The sequence below is a fragment of the Diceros bicornis genome, chromosome 27 (assembly GCF_020826845.1).
Source record: "Diceros bicornis minor isolate mBicDic1 chromosome 27, mDicBic1.mat.cur, whole genome shotgun sequence".
NCBI lineage: Eukaryota > Metazoa > Chordata > Mammalia > Perissodactyla > Rhinocerotidae > Diceros > Diceros bicornis.
The window spans coordinates 41,248,349-41,263,216 of NC_080766.1; the positions used below are offsets into that span (position 1 = coordinate 41,248,349).

The 14,868-nt window shown below is 49.6% G+C and overlaps 1 protein-coding gene across 3 annotated transcripts in view; it reads right to left on the reverse strand.

The window, feature by feature from the left end:
- TMPRSS2 (transmembrane serine protease 2) overlaps nucleotides 1–10,123 on the reverse strand; it is a 36,929-nt gene extending 26,806 nt beyond the window's left edge. For 2 of the 3 annotated variants that reach the window (XM_058523141.1, XM_058523140.1), the window contains exons 1-2: nucleotides 9,887–9,905; nucleotides 1,022–1,092 (exon numbers count right to left, since the gene is read on the reverse strand). In XM_058523141.1, the coding sequence (XP_058379124.1) occupies nucleotides 1,022–1,036 (15 nt within the window). In that variant the 5' untranslated portion in view covers nucleotides 1,037–1,092; nucleotides 9,887–9,905. Of the gene's footprint in view, nucleotides 1–1,021; nucleotides 1,093–9,886; nucleotides 9,906–10,055 lie in introns of those variants that run through there. The other variant, XM_058523142.1, reaches the window with a different exon arrangement.
- Between the last annotated feature and the right edge of the window lie 4,745 nt (nucleotides 10,124–14,868).

A 14,868-nucleotide genomic window follows, 5' to 3' on the forward strand; every position in this document is an offset into this window, starting at 1 on the left:
TTGCAATCTCAGAGAGGACCAGTATTCTGAGCAGAGGCAACTTTATGCTTAGAATTTTAAATGAGGCCTCCAGGGAAGGCAGTGAGCCAAATGCAGGCTCCCAGAGTTGACCTCTGCTTAATAACTCACCAATGCGCTCCTTCAAAAGTCCAAAGATTCTAACTCTAAGCCAGAGCAGTGGACAGAAAAGGAAAACCAAATGTAATCTCTAATCTAAATGGGGTACCAGAGGCAAAAAAAGGGAGCACATGTGTCTGGCCTCTATCTGAAGCATCTAAGAACACGCCGTCCCACCCAAGAAAGGCAGTAGCAAGTACAGCAGTTTGTCCTGGCGAACTCCTGTGCAGTGGATTTGACATTTAAAATGGATGCAGTGAAAATAAGTACCAGCAACAATAAAGGGCGGGGGGGGAGCAAAAGATATATTTTCCAGATATAGAGCAGTTTTGTTATTAACTACAACTCTTGACTAAATGCACGTATCCCCAGTTATAAGAGGAATCAGTGAGATACGATGGGAACAAAGATACTGCATTTGTCTCCAAAGTGGAGAGGAGGCAGTTTCCAGGCGGAAGGACAGTCACCCAATGCCTCATTCAGTCATGACCTGGTCCCAGTGTATCAGGAAGCCAGGCTACCCAGTGGTGTGTTGGCCGATGCTATCTCATACACTCTTTCTTCCCTGGGACTTACTCCCCTTAACACCGTCCTGCCTCTGTCTGTCCCCACACCTCACCCTTCCCCCGCACACCCCCAGCCTCAGAGCAGAAGGAGAAGAGGCGAAAGGGAGAAGGCAGATCTCGCCACCTCCACCCGACAGCTCTGAGACTCTCAGCTGTGCGAACGCTGTGTGGCTACACCCTGACTCCTTCTCACCTGTCACCTGGAGAGTGCCTTGACCAACATCCACAGAACACACACATTCCCTGTAAACAGGTCTGAAAATGCTGACCAATGATCACCTCGGGGAATAGAAGAGATAGGGGAGAAAGGGCGAGGGAGGTAATAATTAACCACTTACTGAGTTTAAAGCCATGCTGACTTTATCAGCAGCATCAGGTAATGGTAGGTATTTGGAACGTTCAAGATGACCTAGAAGAAAGAATTTCAAGACTATAAAATTTCCATACCGGTTAGTTTTTAGAAGATACATCGAGAAAGAACTAGAAGACTCTCTAGGTGAGAGGTACCTCTCTCCAGAATAAACCGCAGTTTGGCCCGTTGACCTTGGCCTTCACCTTCGCCACCTCTTCCCCACAGCTGCTCACACTGAGGGGGTTTGGAATGCCTGGTAACTGAGAGGTTAGGGCCACTGCCCTTAGCTCTCACCAGGAGGCCGAGACTTCCCCCACGATACCTCTATCAAGAGGAGAATCCGGGGAATGAGAACACACACAGGGTGGCTTATAGACCTGCCAAGTTCAGCAGAGGTTAAGGCTGGATAAAGACCTGGGGTCAACTCCTGGCAGCGTCACCAGGCCAGTACCTGAAGCTCTCCGAATCTGGGACAGACATGGACGTGGTAATCGGCACCATCTTGTTCAGTTGAGGATTGGATGAGAAGGAGCAGGCGGTGCCCCTCACACTGCCCGCCAAGTGAGGGCATGTGTGACAAGACCCTCCCTCCCTTGTGCCTGCAGAGGCTCCACAGGCACGTGGGAGTGGCCGCCCACCCTCCAACAGGTGGTCTAGAACTTGGTACCAGATAGAGGTCACATCTGACTTTTTAAGTAAGCCATATGGAAGCTCCCCATTCTTAATCAACACATACATTAAAAAATTCCATAAAACACATCCACACCCACCCACTACTCTAGTTGCTACCCTAAATCCAGAAAATAAATTCAGAACTAACTATTCTGATGGTTTCTAAGGTTAGCTGGCAATAATGAAAAGAAAACTCTGGGTCTTTTGTTTGCCAAGGTTTCTGAACAGTTAATAGTAATATCTAGAAAGGCCGTCAACACGAAATGCTTTAGGGTAAAGTCCCATCTGACGTCACTCTCCCCATCATGAATAAGTGAGGGCTTTCATCCTCCACTCCCTGCTGTCTTGAAATGACTAAAGAATACCTCGAGAAAGGCCTTGGAGGGGCTGGCCCGGTGGCACAGTGGTTAAGTTCTTGAGTTCTGCTTCTGCGGCCTGGGGTTCACAGGTTCGGATCCCGGGCACGGACCTATGCACCACTTATCAAGCCATGCCGTGGCAGGTGTCCCACATACAAAATAGAGGAAGATAGACACGGATGTTAGCCCATGGCCAATCTTCCTCAGCAAAAAAGAGGAGGATTGGCAACAGATGTTAGCTCAGGGCTAATCTTCCTTACCAAAAAAAATAAAAAGAAAGAAAGAATTGGCCTTGGAAATCATCCATCCACAAGGCTGTGTTCCCAATGAGGAAATGGGGGCCCAGAGAAAGCTCTGGGCTGCGAAGCTGGCCAGATCAGGTCTGAATATTTCCATCTGTACAGTTTCTGGTACACAGTAGGGGCTCAAACAGGAGCAGACAGCATGGTGCAGTGGTTAAGCCCATGACCTCTGGGACTAGACTCTGGATCCCAAACCTGGCTCAGTGACTCACTAACAGTCACCTGGGCAAGCTAGTTAACCTTTCTGTGCCTCAGTTTCCTTGCCTGCAAAAGGAGATGACAGTGGCCCCCACTACAGGTTGTCGGGGGCATGACATGAGTTGACACTGAGGAAGCTCTCAGTGCCTGGCATCAGTAAGGGCTACATACATTTTTGTTAAATAAAAGTGATCATAAAGCTGATAAACGTTGACCCGCCTGCTGGGGAGGGAGGGGCCTGACTCCCAGCATTTACGGATCTGCAGATATGCGTTTGGTAAGTGCTCCCAAGCTACCACCTGCTCTGGAAAACCAATGGAGCCAAAGCCACAGACTCAGCTCCAACACACCAGTGCGTTTCTGTCTCCTACATAAAATTACTATTTGAGCCATTAAACTTGAAAAAAAAAACCCAAAAACATTAATTTGCTATAAATCAAAATATGAATACAGCTTTTTAATTTTGGGAAACCTCATTGAACAGGTCACAACAAAAATACACCAGATCATTTATTTACGCTTCGTGTAAAGATAAAATGTAAGAACTGTTCATATTGATAACTTTGAGTTTTTGGTTTTTTTTTTGCTTGAGGAAGATTGGCCCTGAGCTAACATCTGTGCCAATCTTCCTCTATTTTGTATGTGGGACGCCACCACAGCATGGCTGATGACGAATGCTGTAGGTCCATGCTCAGGAATGGAACCCAGCCTGCTGAAGCAGAGCACACCAAACTTAACCACTAGGCCACAGGGCCAGCCCTGATAGCTTTAAAATTTTTTTAAGTTAAAAAAAAAAAAGTCAACACCTTTCTGGGTTTAAGGAAAGAAAACTGACCATTATACAGGTGGGAGGAGTCACCATTTAGAATATATTTAATACTTAAGCCTTTAAGTGGTGTGATTATCGCATATTAATACACCTTTTCTATGTCTGATCTGTAAAGAGAGAAGGTTCTAGGACCTGACATCCACACTATATCCTCCACTCCCCTCCAGCCTAAACAGGAGAAAACTCTGCGCCTTCCTAAGATTAATTTCAAAAGAGTCGTTCCCAAGCAGACATTCTCAGCTCTGGTTTCTCTGGTCTCAATGGCAGCTACTCCCCACCTCTCTGAGCTATCTCACCAGCTACAAGTTTGGTTGAAGTTTCAGGAAATGAAAATTCGATCCCACTGGCGGCTTTCCCAGTTTAAGAGCGCTCTGAAAGGAACGATGAATCAATGCTCGAAATCCACGCTTCATTCAAGATCCCTAACAGTGAGAGACAAGGAAGCCGGGAAAGGAAGGGCCGCAGGGAGCCGTGGCCATGGATTGTCCATGAAAGCCACGGGACCCAGAAGTAATCACAGGATAATCCTATCTCAGCCAGCGATCCCACGAGCCACAAAACCTGAGAACCAAAAACCACCAACTGTGCTCAGATCAGCTACCTCGGACTATGGAACAGAAGTCAAGAGTGTGCTGCCTATAATTTTTTCTGACCACACAGAAAGAATGGGGGGGAAGTCTCACTCTGGATCTGAAAGGAGACACACTGCTGTCCAGAAAGACCAGGAGACCACATTCGGTCCAGTCCACCTGCAAAACAGGCATTTCTATGCCCATGCAAGATAGTAAATCTCTTTGGTTTCTGAAAGGAAGCAATACGTAACCCAGATGGCGAGAGATAACACTGTCTTTCGAGTGTTCTTTCCTGTCATTTAAAAGACACAGATGACTGTTCTTCATTTCGGAAAGCCAGACATAATAAAGCATTTTTCCTTTAAGTGACAAAAGAGTAAATGTGAGAGGAAGCTCCTAATCCCCTCCTTGTTCTCGGCCAGCTCCCGGGCCAACATCGTCCACTTGAGTCACACCATGCAACACAGCTGTTTCGGTCTGCTCTGGGCTTTCCTTCCAGAGAGCTGAGTCACACCTCCGGTCACCTGCCCGGCCACCGCTCCACAGGATCGTGCCGTGGAATCCTACCTGTGACTCATGACATAATGAACTATTTCCAAATAAGAACAGTCTCTTATAGTGTCTTCCCTCTGGAGAGCTCAGACTACATTTGCCGGAGACTTATTCTGAAAACCACCAAACCAATGCAAATGAAATCTCTCTCACAGACACTCCCATCTAGGGTGTCAGGGGTGTTCCCTATGATGAAGGCTCCACTGACTTCCCCACGCACCACCGTCCATGCATTTGCTCCTGCACTGAGCCCACTGTTGCCTTCCAGATGTTAGAGGTGTGACAGGCGGATAAGGCTCCGTCTTCCTTGACCTCAGATTCTGCATTCATTCTTCAAACTCCAAAGCAAGCAACACCAATGAACCAATGATCAATAGGAACTCTTGATGCCTCATCCACTGCAAAAAAACCACATTATACGAAAAGATGTTCTCATACCCTGTAGGGGATATAATGCACTGTTAGAGGAAAGTTAACAGACGGTGGCAAATGTAAGTAACAGTTCAACATAAACAAGTGTAAGATGATCAGATAAGTGGAGTACACAGTAACTGACACAGGAATGAGAGAGAGAGAGAGAGAAAGAGAAAGAGGGAGGGAGAGACATCACCTCAGAAGAGGCATTGCCCGCATCATCTGAGTTTCTCTTTCTATGAATGCCTCATTGTCTCAATGAGATTACAAACTTTTTAGGGCAGAAATTGGGTCTGGTCCCTTTTTTTTTGTTAAATCTAGCTTTGTATCTTACAAAGAAAGTGTTCCAATATTTTTTTGAATTCCAAAGACCAAATGAGTAAGATGAAATTTAAGAGAAAGAGAGAGAGCTGGAAAGCCTGTACCTGGACAAAACCAGCCTCCAAGTTGTGGATGTGGGTGACCTCACGGGTCCAGGTGCACGAAACTGACAGCACACCCAACCTGACGGGCAGGCCAGAGAGGTCCCCAGGGCCCTCCAGGAGGGAGGCGTCCTCGATACCATGCAAAGGCCACCAGCTAAGGTTTAAAGAACTTGACCAAGCTGATCTGTGAAATGAGGATAACGAATGAGCAAGGTGGATGCAGGAATTAAGTGAGAGTTTCCTAGCACCATGCCCGACACGTGAACTTTCAATAATAATACAATGACAGCAGCTAAGATTTACCTTCCGGTACCTAAGGGACTGTTACGTGGAAAAGGGACTCAGTTCAGTCTGTGTAAATCCAAAGGATGAAATCAGGATTAAAATGGACAGAAAGAGCAGAAAGGCAGGTTTAACTCAACCCAGGGAAACCGAGTTTCCAACGAGAGAGTTTAAATATCGACTGCGTTGCCTTGGAAAGAACAGAATTCTCCAAACCGAAAAATGTTTGATCCAATACTGGAAGATAGTTTTCTCAAGCATGTTCTAGAACAAAACTGGGCTTTAGCTGGGAGGCCAGACATGATGATCTTTTATTTTCTACGGTCAGAAACTTGAAGCATGAACTCCAAACCCCTCATCCCTAGAAAACACAGGCTCCGCAGGCCCTGAGTTCAGATCAAGGGCCATAATGAGGTCAGGCGTGGGGCCCTGCCAGGAGGGCCCCTTGGAAAGCAATGACCTTGGAGGGAACCTGACACTGGCTCTCTTGCCACAAGCAAACAAGTAACCACAAAGCCTGGCTTAGTTTCATCTTGCCAGTCAGCTCTCACTTTTTCACACGAGCGTCCTCCCTCTGGATCCCCATGGCCTCTCTCCTCGGCCCCGCAGTCCTTCGGCGCCCAGTTCTTCCGTCTACTCCATCCTCACGTGGATCCAGACTCCAGGCGCCACCGCCGCAGACACGCGGTGTCCTTCACACGTTTCCTGCTTTCTTCTCACATTTCTGTGCCCTTGCCCCCTCCTGCACGCCGCCCCCCACAGAAGCCTGACGGCATCCCTCGGAACACACAAACAAAAGCCCGGAGTCTTCACCCAGAGCAGGTCCTCCCCTCCTTCTAGCTGACTCATTTCCAATAAGAGCGAAAAACACGTCTTTGAGTCACCTTCTACCTCAAGTCCACACTGTTTACAATCAAAGTGACTGCCTCCCCCGCCCCCCAGAAGATCAGTGTCCTCCTTTCTCCCTCGATGCCTCAAGGCTGACCTCGACGTCCTCCGCTGGTCCCAGTTCCTCTTCTCCTGACCGCTGTCCAGTGGCCAGGACAAACCAGGTCCCGGGAGAGCTTTTCTTCCTTCCCCACCTCAAGCTCCACTTCCAGGTTCTCCCCTGGAGCTGCCTGTGTGATCAGCCGAGCCCTCCGCTACCCCCTGAGATTCCGAGTGCAGCTGGGCCAGGATGGCCAATGGCACAAGGGGCAGCGTGAGTCCCCTCCTCCATACCCTGGGGGCTTACAAGCCAGGGCCCCCCAAGATGGCCTTCAGGGCTCCCCAACACCAAGCCAGGAGGGGACTCACCAAGGCCAGACCAATTCAGATCTCATGCTCAGGTACATGACGCCTTAGCACCCCATCCCCAGAGGCCACCCAAGGAGTCCCGGGCAGGTGCCCTGGAAAGTAAGGAAGGGCCAAGAAAAGAAGCAAGGGCTCAGCAATGGTGGGCAGCGGGACCACCTGGGGGATCCAGAGCAGGAGGAGCAGCAGAGAATGGGAAAGCCCTGGGGCCTTGACAGCCCCTTGCTCCGGGCCACAGCCCTTTCCCCAGCCTCCAGGCCCCTCCTCCACCCTCCTCACAGCAGGGTCAGCTTCAGCCACGAAATTGACCCAGTCACATTCCCTTTCTGCTTCCAAGCCCAAGGCTCAAACTTGATCCCTGGTTCCCAAATCTGGAACTTTCTGGAAGGGTTTAGAAAAATAGATTCCTACGCCCCACTCCCAGAGTCTGATGCAGCAACTGGAACCAGGGCCATGACCCTATATCATTATAAGGTTCCCTTGGGGCTCCTGCGACAGGTTTAGGAGGAAAAGAGTGAGAGCCATCAGCCTGGAGTCCTGATTTACACTTCCTGTAGACCCCAACCCCAGGCTGGGCCCAGAGTAGTGGCTGCCACTTACATGATGATGACGATTATTGGCATTATGCACTTGGTGTCTACAGGACATTTTCTCCAGCGCCTTGTCCCTTAATGCCCCCATCTCTCAGGGAGGTCAGCTGGGTCACACTGGAAGGGGGCAGCACAGCCCAGGTGGGGCTGCTGGCAGGTGCACCACTGTCAGGTTAGGGGGAAACTAGCCCGGGCCACAAGCAAGCCCCTTTCCCATGAGGATTCCCGGCCGTTCTCAGCTTCCCTCTCTCCTTCTTTCCACTGGTAACATTCTAACCTCCTGGAGGAGCAGGGAGGAAAGAAAGGGAATTGATACCATGTGCCAAAGCCCCAAGGCCTGCCTGCATCCCCAGTTCTCTCTTCCTACTGTCTCACCTCTCTGCCTCAGTTCCCTTACAATTGAGTTAAATATGTTATAAAGAGCTTGCCACGATGCCTGGCTGGAAGAAAGTACCACATCCACGTTTGCTGTTATTATGATAACACCTGTGTGGCCAAATTTGCTCCTACAATTAAGATGACTGAGCCCAGGGCGGAGCCGCCAAGGCTTCGAGGCAGCAGAGCTCCAAGGTGGCTGGGGCAACCACATAACCTTGTCAGAGGAAGGCTGACCTTGGGGTGTTAATAAGACGGAAGTTGCTGGGGACCAAAAAGATGTCCAAGCCACGAACAGAGGCCCATGCTGCTCGCCCGTTGATATTTTTTAAAAAACAGAGACTGAAGTGTTGAATGACCATTCTGCAGGCAGAGGGCCCAGCTCATGAGGACTCCCCCAAATCTTATGCGGAGTGTGTGCTTGCTCCAGGGACTCTGGGTTTCTCTCTCATCTCACCAGTCCAGTCAGTTCTGCTGGGGGGCAGAGGCAGGCCCCACTTCTGGTAAAGCTGGGACACCCATGAGCACTACCCCCCAATGACTTCCTGGGGGCTCCCAGACGACCTGGCCCACCAGACTTCCTTCACTTCACTCAGAGCAGCGGCGCCTTGGAGCATGGGCTGCCCCAGAGCCTGCACCCACCAGAGTCCGTGGCCTCGGTGAACTCTGCGCCACACTCCCAGCCCCCGCCCTTTGTCCAGAAGAGGTTGCCTCCATCCTCACTTCCTGGAGGCCGTTCACCGACCTCACAGGCTAAGTCAACAACCCTCCCCTCACTTTAGGTTTTCTAAGCACCTTGGAACTCCACTTCGCAGCCTCTGTAATTTTCCATCATTTGGTTGGCTCTCCACCGCTGTGAGCGCCCGGAGCGCAAGGATCAGCGCGCCCCCGTGCGCCCCTTATCTTAGCCCCAGGACTACCACGCGTCTTTGAATCAAGGGGCGGGCAGCCTAGAGGCCGAGCCCTGGGTGACCCCTGCCCACCAGGCGAACCTCGCGCCGCCGAGCTATCCTTTCTCCTCAGTTAGGATCCCTCTTGACCAGGCTTGCTGCCTGTGCGTTCCAAACGGGATTCGGGTTCACCGCGCTGTGATCCGGCCATCTGCCGCACGGGTTCCGGGCTCTGGGCACGCAAATGCCGGGGCACAAGCCAGGGCCAGCGGCCACCGGCAACCAGGCCCTCTGGGGCGTGGACACACGAACTTTTGGGCCATAAGGCAATTCTTCCGCAGGGCCCGTGGGGCCGGGGGCAGGGCGCCCACTGCCAGGCTGGTGCGCGGGCCGCCTCCCACAGTCCCGAGTCCTGCCGGACGGCATGCTGTGGACCGAAGCGCCTGGGTGTCCGGCCTTGTCCCCGACAGGGAGCTCGCGCCCAGGACCAGGACCGCTCCTCCAGGGCGGGTTCCTGCAAGTGCCCCGTGCCCAGGCGGCCTGGCCCTGATCGCCACCGCCGGGGCCCGGGCTGCGGGCAATCCTTCCCCGGGCCCGCCGAGCCGTTCGCGCCTCGCCCCGGGGCCCTCCGGGAGCCTGTCCCCGCCGTCCCTGCCGCGCCAGCCGTATCTCTGCCGGCATCTCAGCGAGTTTCCAGTTTCTCCCCACTTCGGGAGGGAACCAAGAAGCAGGAGGAGTTCAGATAACATTCCGGGGCTGCAGAGATTTTCCCGAAACAAAGAAACGGATCGACAACCCTCTCTCTTCCTCGTCCCCAAAGAGAAAAAGCGCACCTTTGGTCCCCAGCTCTGGGCAGTAGAGGGCAGGTTATCAGGAGCCGGTTCCAGCAGAGGAGACCCACCCCGAGGGTCCCCAAGGCACCCTCCTCTCCGACCAATTGGCCAGGGACTCTCAGAGCAACCTGCCCTAGTCCGGGTGCCAACGCGGCGGCCGGGGCCCTCGGAGCGGCGCACCAAGGCGTCCCAGGCGCGCGGCACCCTCCCAGCCCCCACGGAGGGCACTTTGCCCAGCTCAGCCCTGCGCGGCCGGAGGACGCACCTGCGGCGCTCGCGCTGCTCACACCTGGCCTCACCTCCTGCTAGCCCCAGCCAGCGGCGGGGGGGGGGGGGGGGGCGCTTAGGTCGTTCCTGGGCGCCCGGGTCTTCCCTCTCGCGCCCGGGACGCGCACCCTGGACCCCGCACAGAGAACCGGCCGCGCGCCGCTTACCTGCGGCGCTCCGGGGTCGGACGCTTCCCGCCTCTCGCCCTTCCTCCTCCTCCTCCTCTTTCTCCTCCGCCGCCTCCTACCGAGCTCGCGTCTTCCTCTGCCCAGCACAGGAGTCCCCGACACTCCCCTGCTCTCGCTTTAATCCCGGGAGGCGGTTTCCGAGTGCTCAGGGCGACACCCCCAAGCCTAAGTCCCGGGTCACCTCGTGTAGGGGGAGGGGATGGGCGGGGCGGGGCAGGGGCGGCGGGAGGGAGGAGTCTCCCCGGGGAAAGCCCGGGACGCGCTCCTGACTCCCGCCCGCGGTGAGACCCAGCGGGAGCTCCAGGGACATTCCCCGGACCTCGTCTCCTGGCAGTTTAGGACTGGGGAGGAGCGTGTCTTCCTCCCCACATCCCCTGGACCGCGCCTGTCGAGGGTGCTTCGCAGCCCGAGGACTCGAGTTTGGATTAAGGAGGGAGATTCTGGGAAGCGCTGACGGAGTCCCCGTGTGAGCCCGAGGAGCTGCTGCTAGCTGAGCTCCTGTCGGCGGCCAGCCCAGCCCTCGACCCCGGGGACCCGCGTAGCCTCTGTGCCCAAGGCGAGGACCCAGGAGTCGGCCCCCAGGACCGCTGGCCCAGGCACCAGAGCCAGAGGACGCAGCGCCGCGTGCCAACGACCCTCGGCAGTCCTACTGTGCGGCCTTTCCCTGCTCTCACGTCCAGTCCCTCCCCCCTCCCTCGGAACGTCCCCAGGAGTGGCGCTAAGACTTCCTACCCGCTACAGGCAAGGGTGAGGAAAAGGGATAAGATAAACCTTAGTCCAGAAGCCCTGGCTTTCCCTCTGTCTTTAAGAGTCTCTTTCCAAGGCTGTTAGCCCTACACAAATTGCTAACGTGGATTGCTTTACAACGAGGTGGAGGCAGAGGAAAGCCTAATTCAATCTGAATCACGTGCTGCCTTGGCTCAGCGCTCCTTCCTGGGCAAGTCTCCCTGGGAGCTGAACTTTCCTAGCAAGTTCTTCCATTCTCCCCTTTGGCTCCCATCCTTAGATCCACAACAAGGGACCGTCTGGAAGATGCCCCAGTCCCACCCATCTCTCATACTTCACTGCTGTCCAGGTTGTCCCCGGTAGAAGACCCTTGAGGACCATCTCCAGGAGATAGGTCAGGTCGGGTTGTCTTCTGTTGGGCTATCACTTATTTCTGTTTTGAATAGGGTCTTGGGAGCCCTGTAGGAGTGACACCGTTATTCCACCAAACCCCTAACGTTCACCTGCACACCAGGTAGGATGTGTGTTTCTGCAGTCGGCGGCTGTTCTCTCAGCATTCATTTCCCCTTCTCTTGGCAACCTCCTGGAACCTTGGTTGAGGTGTGCACACCTCCGGGAGCAGCCCAGGGCTTGGGGAGCCAGCTCCGCCTGCGTGCTAGAGGTGGACACGCGGCCAGTGTCTGCCTCAGCAGCTTAATTCCAGTCTCTGCCGCGATTCCTGCTGCAGGGATGAACACACAACCCATTTCTGGCCAGTGAGAGGTGGAAGACAGGTTTCTACCTCTACTGGGGGGGAGGGGGTACTATTTTCTTACTCTTCTAAGGGAATCTCCAGAGACCCTCTTCCTTGTGCTTGGAGGAAGAAGCAAGTAGTCCCAGGAATTGTTGATAGCCATTTTTCCACCACCAGGGAGCTAGTGCCAAGATAAAGATAGCTCCTCCATCCAAAATCACAGCGTAGAGATGACAAGAAACCCAATTTCTGGCATCGCTGAGCCCCTGAATCAAACCGGCTCTGAACTTAAGCCCCCATTGCCACTTTTCTCAGAGACAAGTGGAAAATCAGAATTGTTTACCAAAGGAAGTAGCTGTGATACAAAGAAAACAAAACGGTATTATTATTACGTATTGAAAATAACAACAGAGTTCTGTTTGCAGTAATATGGCCGACTACACGTCCTGAAATAATGTTCTCACTACAAAACAGCCAAAAAGGCTCATAAAATATCAATTCCCAATATCCTTTCAAATTACAGCTGGATTTGCAAGAAAACTTGGGACGTTCTCAGGCACAAAAGTGAAGTGGGCGCCTATATCCAGGAAAATGAGGAAGGAATCAGACTGGCAGGCATCCTGAAGTCATCTAACCACCTCTAGTAGTGCAGAGTTCTGTGGGCAGGAGTGAGATGGAGGACAAAGTCAAAGGCCCCAGCAAGGTGGGAATTGGCTAGGCTACCACCACATCAAGTCAACATCGAAAAGCTCTACTTTCAGGAAAAAAAATGATTTTTTTTTTAATTTATATCCACCTCACCAAAGGGTGATGACCAATAAGCTTGTCTATATCTTTGGCTTAGCTCTCAATGGAGGCAGAATGCTCTCCTGAGAATTTAGTTATAACTACAAGCAAGCCCTCATATGAGAGTTTAGGTTTTGAACCCAAATTCCCACTACCTTTGTGGTCAGAAAAAAGTCAAGCCAAGAATGTAATCTAAAGTAATCCTAGATTGGTAATGTCCCAGGCACATGGCAGGAACAAACTGAAATCCTCTCTAGTGGAATGCGTCTTGTGGCGGTTAATTGTATGTGTCAACTCGACTGGGCTAAGAGATGCCCCGATACCTGGTAAAACATTAATTCTGGGTGTGTTTGTGAGGGTGCTTCAGGAAGACCTTAACATTTGAGTCAATAGACTAGTAAAAAAGATCTGCCCTCATCAGCATGGATGGGCGTCATCCAATCCTTTGAGGGCCTGAAAAAAACAAGAAGGCAGAGGAAGTTAAATTTGCTCTCTGCCTGCCCTGGGACATCCATCTCCTCCTGCCCTCCAACATCAGCTCTCCTGGTTCTTAGACCTTTGGACTCAGACTAAATTACACCACTGGCTCTCCTGGTTCTCCAGCTTGCAGATGGCATGTTGTGGGACTTCTTGGCCTCCACAATCATGTGAGCCAATTCCTCTAATAAATAAATACACACACACACACACACACACACACACACACACACACACATTTATATATATATATATATATACATCCTATTGGTTCTGTTTCCCCTGGAGATACACTCTTCAATTCCAGAAAGATTCCCACACAGTCACAATTAAAATGAGCTTTAATTTAATTAAAAACAATTAAAATAAGAAATTATTTAAAAAGTTAACAAGAACAACAAACCATAGAAGCAGACCATAGATACTGGCGTTATTAGATGCAGATGACAAAATAAGTATGTTTGCTATGTAAAAAAAAATGAAAGGGAGAATCTAAAAATGAATAAGAAGCAAAGATTGTTTAAAATTACCTAGCAGAATTAGGGGGAAAACACTAAAAAGAACTTCTAGAAACAAAAAAATGTAAATTCTCAATAGCTGAAGAGGGAATCAGTGACATGGTACATAGACCTGAAGAAATTATCCAAAATTCCTGTAAAGGGGCAAAGTCATTTTTTAAAAATATGAAAAAGAAGCTAAGTGATGTGGAGAATAGAGTAAGAAGATTTAAAATGTGTCTAATTAGACCTCCAAAATGTGATAATAGAGAGAACAAGGTAGAAGCAACATTTGAAGCAATGATTGAGAATTTTCCAAAACTGATAAAAATCACAAATCCTTAGATTATTGAAACACAAGAAATTCCAAGCAGAAACAAGAGGAATCCATAAACATAATATAGTGAAATTGTAGAACTCCTAAAATAAAGAAAAGATCTAAAAAGTATCCTGAAACAAAAAACTTAGCCCCAAATAGAAGGCAGAATGTGGTGAAATAAAATATTGAAAGTGCTGAGGAAAAGTGACTGTCAACCTAGAATTTTATGTCCTGTAAAAGTATGGTTCAAGTAAGAGGGAAAAAACGTTTCCAGACAAATCAAGACAGTATTGAGCACAACAAAGAAACTTGAAAAGGCTGTAGTTCAGCAAGAATAAAAATAATCCCAGAATGAAAGTCTGACATATGACAGGAAATGGTGAGTCAAGGAAATGGTCAAAATATGGGTAAATATAAACAAATATTGACAGCATGAAATAATACTACCAATAATGTTTAATTTGTAAAGGTAAAGAAGCAACAACATCAACAAAAAGTAGAACTAAAATATTAGAAAATAATAGAGTGAAAACCCAGTATTTTCCCTAGTAGGCAGAACAGAATTAAAGTGTTATAATGATTGTATTCTTCTGGAGGAGAATAAACATACCGAGTAACTATAGACTTCATTGAGTATGCTTGTTAAAAGGATAATAAAAGAATTAAAAGAGAGTATAAATTGATAGTGTCCAAACCCAAAGCAGAAAAAATGGGATAAAGGAGAAAAACTCAATGAAATCAAACAAAATAAGGAAAAGAAGGATGAAGGGAGGAAGAGGAGTAAAATTGAACCCAGAAAAAAACAGATAAATAGAAAGCTGAAAATATCAATGTAGAAATATAGACAAATATATCAGTGATCATAGTACACGTAAATGCTCCAAATTGTCCAGTTAATATGAATAGATTTTTTTTAAAACATAGATTATCAGATTGTCTAATTTTTTAAGACAGCCATATGCTATATGTAGGATAGATATATGTAAAAGAAAACTGGTTTGGCTATATTAATGATGAACAAAATAGACTTTAGAATAAAAGGCTTTATTGAGAATAAGGAGAGTCACTTTATAATGATAAAATAAACAGATCACTTGGAAAATATAACAGTAGTGAACTTGCATATACCTAAAAATATAGTCTCCAAAATGTATAAAGGAAACATTTATAGAACTACAGGTAGATGTCTACAAATCCACCATCATCTCTCTTAGTCATGATAGGTCAAGCAAACAAACAAACAAACAAAATCAG